Raw genomic sequence first — 6,123 nt, 5'->3', positions numbered from 1 at the left:
GGAACAGAAGTGGGCGTGAATCATTCTTGATCCGATTTCTCGGAAAGGCTGGTGTTTTTGCACCCGCTGCTCGGTGCGTGCCCTGTACGAGTCCAGGATCGGTGCCCACAAGCGGCGCGGAAATGGCGGTGATGCGATGGTTGCGAGGGCGAGATGTGACGGTAAAGGTCGTGGCTGTTGGCGTTGTTGTTGTTGTGAAGCGGCATTGCGGTTGGTGGTTGTTGTGTGATGGCGGTTGTGGAGAAGGTGGCTGTGGTTGTCGAGATGCGGTTGGTGGTGGTTGTGGTGGTAGTAATGGCGGTTGGTACGTGGTTGGCTCAAAATAAAGATAGAAAAAGAAAAACGGCTATCTAAAAGGGTCGCAGCCCGAATGAATAACATTTATTCCCTCTAAACAACGGGTTTGGGGCTAACTACACATATACTTACAGAGATATCTCACCTACGGGACCTGAATGGTGGTTTGCGAATTTCGTCAACCACAACAATGTATATATATATATATATATATATATATATATATATATATATATATATATATATATATATATATATATATATATATATATATATATATATATATATATATATATATATATATATATATATATATATATATATATATATATATATATATAACACCACAGACACAAACACACTTTCTGACAAACATTACCATCACTGCTATCAATCAACATACCACCTTTAAGTGTTGTTTATTCTCATGAACCTTACCATCCCCACTACCAACACAACATTTGAATTACTTATTTACTTTGTTTATTTACTTATTGAATTAGTTGTTATTTAAATGTAAAATATACACTTCCCATTTCATAGTGGGATTTGGGACTGTGTCCTTTCTGAAGACTTGCATTCTTGCTTAAGAAATAAGTTCAGTATTTAAAGTAGTTTTTTCTAATTATTCCCTCAACTGGATGCAACAAATTTTCCATTCTGCGGCTACAAATGAGTTCATGAATATTCATCTCTATATATACTTGTATATATGTATAATATTTATATGTTATGACGCTCCCAGTGCTCTGAGATGGTTATCAAAATATACTTCCTTCTTCGTTGGAACACAGACCGTGCATTTCCAGTCGTGCTGGATTTAGATCCACACTTTTGGGTAAAATGAAGGGGAATAATTACTTATGCTGTCTTTGGCTCTTTTTGCTTCGGCCTGTTTCGTGTTTTAATATTGATGTAGACAACCCTGTCGTTTACAATGGCCCTAAAGACAGTTTATTTGGTTACTCTGTCGTGCAACATCAACATGGGGACACCAAATGGTAAGGTTATGAATGTGTCGTTTCTTTTGATCGTTAAATTTCGTCCTCCATTTATATTACATTGTGAAACTTTTTGTGCATATTGTTAACAGGATTGTGGCAGGAGCTCCAAGACTTATGTCATCATTGCCAAATGACACAAATCGACCTGGGGGACTTTTCAAGTGTTTGGTTGACAAAAACTTGGATGGAAATTGCAGCAAAATACTTCTGGGTAACATTTTTATTCTTTTCCAACAGAAGTGTAATGTTTAATGTTCATAAAATGTCGATAAAAGAAGGCTTGGCATCATTGATGAAATTACCATTTAAATGTTATCATGAACTGTCACATCGTCGTTTCTATTTTCCAGATATTATATGCACCTCTTCGCCACTTTATTCACACGTTGTCAAGTGAATTAGCTGAACCAAATGATGGGAACAGTACAAACTAGAAGGGCACTCGGTAGAGCGCGTACCTCCGCCACGTAATGCCTGATCCACGAGAACATATCGGGCCCAATACATTTTTGAAATATCGTGCTATATATCGTTTTTGGTCCTCTGTCTCAATGTTGAAGAATCACTTCAAAAATTAAATAATTCTCCTATCCCGATCCGTATTTGGATCTTCACCAAAATCAAATCAATTTATCCTTGCCACACACCCCTGTCCACCAAATTTCATCCGAATCCGTCCACAACTTTTTGAGATATCATGCTATGTATCGTTTTTGGCCCTGCCTCTCAATGTTGAAAAATCACTTTAATAATCCTAGTATCTGGATCTTGATCTTCACTAACATCAAATCAGTTCGGCCTTGTCACACCTCGAATCTGTCCACAAAATTTAATCTGGATCCATCCACAGCTTTTTGAGATATCCTGTACACAGACAAACAAACAAACAAACAAAGGGGTGAAAACATAACCTCCTTCACCTTCGGTGGCAGAGGTAAGTATGATTGTCCATTCAGTGTATTGTTACCTGGAAATGGAGGGAAGGGGGTCCATCGATATAATGTGAAAGAAATGTATGAGTGCTCGGATACCTTAGATATTCACTGTATTAGGAATCTGTCAGAGGTAAGTTGTGTGGTGGGACATGCACAGAGGAGATGGTCATTATAAAACCAACAGCAGAATAGGGTAAAGTTGTATTGTGTTCTACGTCCTGCACAGGTGGAGGACTTGGGCACATAGACACCAGGAAAGTGATATGCACTTAAATGGCCATTGTCTTGGGCCGTTTGCCAGAAGATTACAGGTCAAGGTGGCATAGTGAGCTGCTGAGCCCTGGAGAGGGGTGGGATGCTTTTGTGAAGGAACTGCCCCTGCATGACAGGACAGCTAATGAGAGGGACTATGTGCATGCTGGCAAGACTGTCCTTAAGGTGGCAAAAGCTGTGTCCATGCATGCCATGAACAGGTAACATGAGCTTCTGTTTTGAGATCATGGAGACATCTCTGCAATTGGTCTTTTGTGGGGAGCAATTAAGCAGAGATGGTGAACGCCATTATCACCTCTCATCTCCCGCATTTTGTCCTTTGCCGCATCAGCCGGCACGATACCATCGTCCTGAAGCAAAGACCAAATTGTACCTGCTCAAGTTCCCACCTGGCCCATTGTTAATCATTTGAATTTGATATATTGGTGCCATTAGTGGGATATAGTTTTATATGTAAGTTTGTGTGCTTCCCCTTTCTTCCCTATCTATCAACCACCAGATGTGTTCCATTTATTTGTAGAGCTGTCCTTCGTTATCCCCGGTATTCTTATGGTAATAAACCATTTTTATTTTAAGGAATGTTTTCCTACCTTCTCGCATCCGAGCAACCACCAGTTTTTGTTTGTATTCAGCAATCTTTGGGGGAAGTATCACAATTTAATGAACACAGTAAAAATTGCTGCAATCTATTGAATGCAGTGTTGAATTTGGAGACTGGTAACTTGTGGAGGTCTTTGGATCCCAGAATCAAAAGGTCTGCATTAACCAAGCGTTAAACATGATGACTACCTATAATTCATACCACATCTGGTGTTAGGAGTGGGATAATTAGACCTAAGTTTGAATCCCATCCTGATGTGGCAGTATATACATACCAATGTCTGGTATATGTTCACAAATGCCGTCTCAGGAGTTACATTAATGAAAATCAGTCACTTCGTTACACTTAGTATTTACTTTTACAGCTGTAAATTTCAGTACATTTGCAAAACAGCCATTTGCAGGCAAGCTTGGCCTGCAGCCATTCATGCTTTTACATCCACACTTCACCAGTTTGTTGCAGGCTTGAGAAGCCAAGGGGAGGGTGGTCAATATCAGAATTCAATACTGACTGTCCTTATCCCAAGTCAAACTCCAGCCTTATGGAGTGGGCCTATGGTGCTGGGCCAATTATGTTATGCTCCAGATTCCAGGCGGGTAAGCGATGACTTTTGAATAACAGAGCATCATGGATGGGAAGAATATTTGCTATTATCTAGTTATTTTGGCAGAACAACTGTCTCCTTGCCTCATTAACAAATTATAGAGTACGAGTCCTGTCTTGTCTTAGAGGACTGTAAACCATTACAGAAGTTAGATGTGTTGAGTCCACATTCAAGTGGTTTAAAGAATACATTGCCAAGTAAGTGAAGACCTGAGTCAGCTTTGCTGGATAGGAATTCCATGCCATCCATGCTAACTTCTTCCATTTTCCAAAGAAGCTGGTGTAGTCTTGCAGACAATGTAACTGTGGAGAGGCAGAGCTTGGGATTTGTTTCTGCTCAGGGAATGGCAGATGTCTTTTATTTGAAAATATGTAAAGTTCTAGCCTGTAGCAAAGGCCACCCACCTACTTGTATTCAACCACTCAAAAGGGCAGATCATATTGTTGTGGAGCCGAGCGTCGGTTGCGAGCACGACCACTAGGTGGAGCAGTAGGGTCGACTCTACCGAACACCCGGAATCTAGATCGTACCTTTCGGAAAACTCCGAAAGGTACGGGTCCCTTACAGGACCGTGAATCGTCAATAAATCAACCACGTGGGACAGCGATATTTGCCAAACTTCAAAATAACTTGAGGCCCAGGTGGCGATCTACCGAGGATTCACACCCTCGACGGCACTCGTATGGGACGAGCCGTATGCGTGCTCAACCTTTGCATAACCCGAGCGGATGGTTACCGAGGTCTGTCGGTCCAAATGTACAATTTGCCGCTTCCCAAATTTCCCAACACGCACGTGCTAAGCCAATGAAGGAAACACAGAAACGAGCTGAAACATATAACAGGGGATTTATTTATAATGGGGGCAGGGGGGGAGCACGCAAGGAGCAGAGTTATCCGATTTTAAGAAATGAAATGCAATGGAGAAGCAAAAGCACGTATTGAGTTTCTACTTAAAGACGGGGCCCCACACACACACACACATGCACAAACAGATGCCCAGAAAGAAAAATGGACCTTCCCGCCTCGTGCGGTTTGGCCAAGACAGGCGAACCAGACTGGCATCGAGATGCGACCAGCCCAGCGCCAGCGAGATGTGACCAGCGCTCCAGCAGACCAGAGCAGCGTCGAGATGCGACCCGCGCTCCAGCAGACCAGAGCAGCGTCGAGATGCGACCCGCGCTCCAGCAGACCAGAGCAGCGTCGAGTTGCGACCCGCGCTCCAGCAGACCAGAGCAGTGTCGAGATGCGACCCGTGCTCCAGCAGAACAGAACAGCGTCGAGATGCGACCCGTGCTCCAGCAGAACAGAGCAGCGTCGAGATGCGACCCGTGCTCCAGCAGACCAGAGCAAGTCAATGTCGGCGATGAGACGAGAGCAGAAGAAGCGCCAGCGAGATGCGACCAGCGTCGACAGATGCGTTCTGCGCTCGAGCGGACCAACCTCAATTATCCTTGTTCTTCTCGCGCTCGTCCGCCAACCACGCTCCCCGCCTGTCCGATCGCGCCACAACCTTATTCCCACTTGTCTGGGGGGGGGGTGGGGGTAACGCCTCCTCACTACCCACCCTCCCTCACTGGATGGTTTTGGTGTGCATATGCGCTCGTCGCCTCTGTCATTCACCAAAACGGGCGCCAAATCCGTTGATTGGTCCGTGGAGGGCGTGGTGACCACGCGGACCGCCCCTTACACAGTGGAGGAGTCCCATTGGCAGAAGGGCGGCAACCTCGCTCGCATCACCCCGATTGGACGAGAGCCGCCACGAGGTTCCGTCTTGGACTCCGCCCACCGCGGGCGCTTTGGAGTTGCGTTGAAGTGAGGTGAAGGCATGTTGTTGTTGTTATAAGGGGTGTAAAAATGTAAAAGAAAACCCTCACTGTCAAAATAACTCTGCAGCACACAAACATTTAAATCCCATTAGACTAGGGACGGGACCCAAACGACTTACCGATATAACTGACATATGGGGACCTGAATGTTGAGTGCAGTAAGCTTCCAGATTCGTAACACTATCTCCTCCCCTTTTTACAGACTCGTCCCGAGTCGTCAAATTTGCATGTGACCAGCATGTGCAAGTTTTCCCCAAGTACGATTTACCTGCGGACACCTGAGTGCGACATTTTTTTTTATATAGGCCCCAAAAATAAATAACCGAGTGTGATGCGTAACTCAACTATCGGATTCGTACAGAATGCTTAACTGAAATTGCCGGCGCTAAGACAAACACACAATTTTACCTTATCTATTTACACTCACCATGGCCCAGGACCTGTGATCTGTGAAAGGAAGAAAAAAAGTCATTGGTGCAGGAATGAACACACACAAAAAAAATGGATTCATGGGCTGCGCAAACGCAGTCCCTGGTGTGTGGCTGCCTGAAGGGCAGTCTTTGCAAACACTCTGAAGGAGATG

At 44.2% G+C, this 6,123-nt stretch overlaps 1 protein-coding gene across 1 annotated transcript in view; it reads left to right on the top strand.

Annotated features, from left to right (window-relative positions):
* Nucleotides 1-1,066: 1,066 nt before the first annotated feature.
* The window catches only part of LOC147029278 (integrin alpha-9-like), a 219,502-nt gene continuing 214,445 nt past the window's right edge, over nucleotides 1,067-6,123 (top strand). Inside the window, exons 1-2 of the mRNA XM_085872069.1 lie at nucleotides 1,067-1,298; nucleotides 1,391-1,512. Of these exons, the coding sequence (XP_085728195.1) occupies nucleotides 1,141-1,298; nucleotides 1,391-1,512 (280 nt within the window). The 5' untranslated portion in view covers nucleotides 1,067-1,140. The remainder of the gene's footprint in view (nucleotides 1,299-1,390; nucleotides 1,513-6,123) is intronic.

The sequence above is a fragment of the Eptatretus burgeri genome, chromosome 3 (genome assembly GCF_056783735.1).
Source record: "Eptatretus burgeri isolate ZD-2024b chromosome 3, Ebu_testis_v1, whole genome shotgun sequence".
In the NCBI taxonomy this organism is placed as follows: domain Eukaryota; kingdom Metazoa; phylum Chordata; class Myxini; order Myxiniformes; family Myxinidae; genus Eptatretus; species Eptatretus burgeri.
Note: the sequence above shows the minus strand (reverse complement) of the source record. Positions and strands in the feature narration are given on the sequence as shown.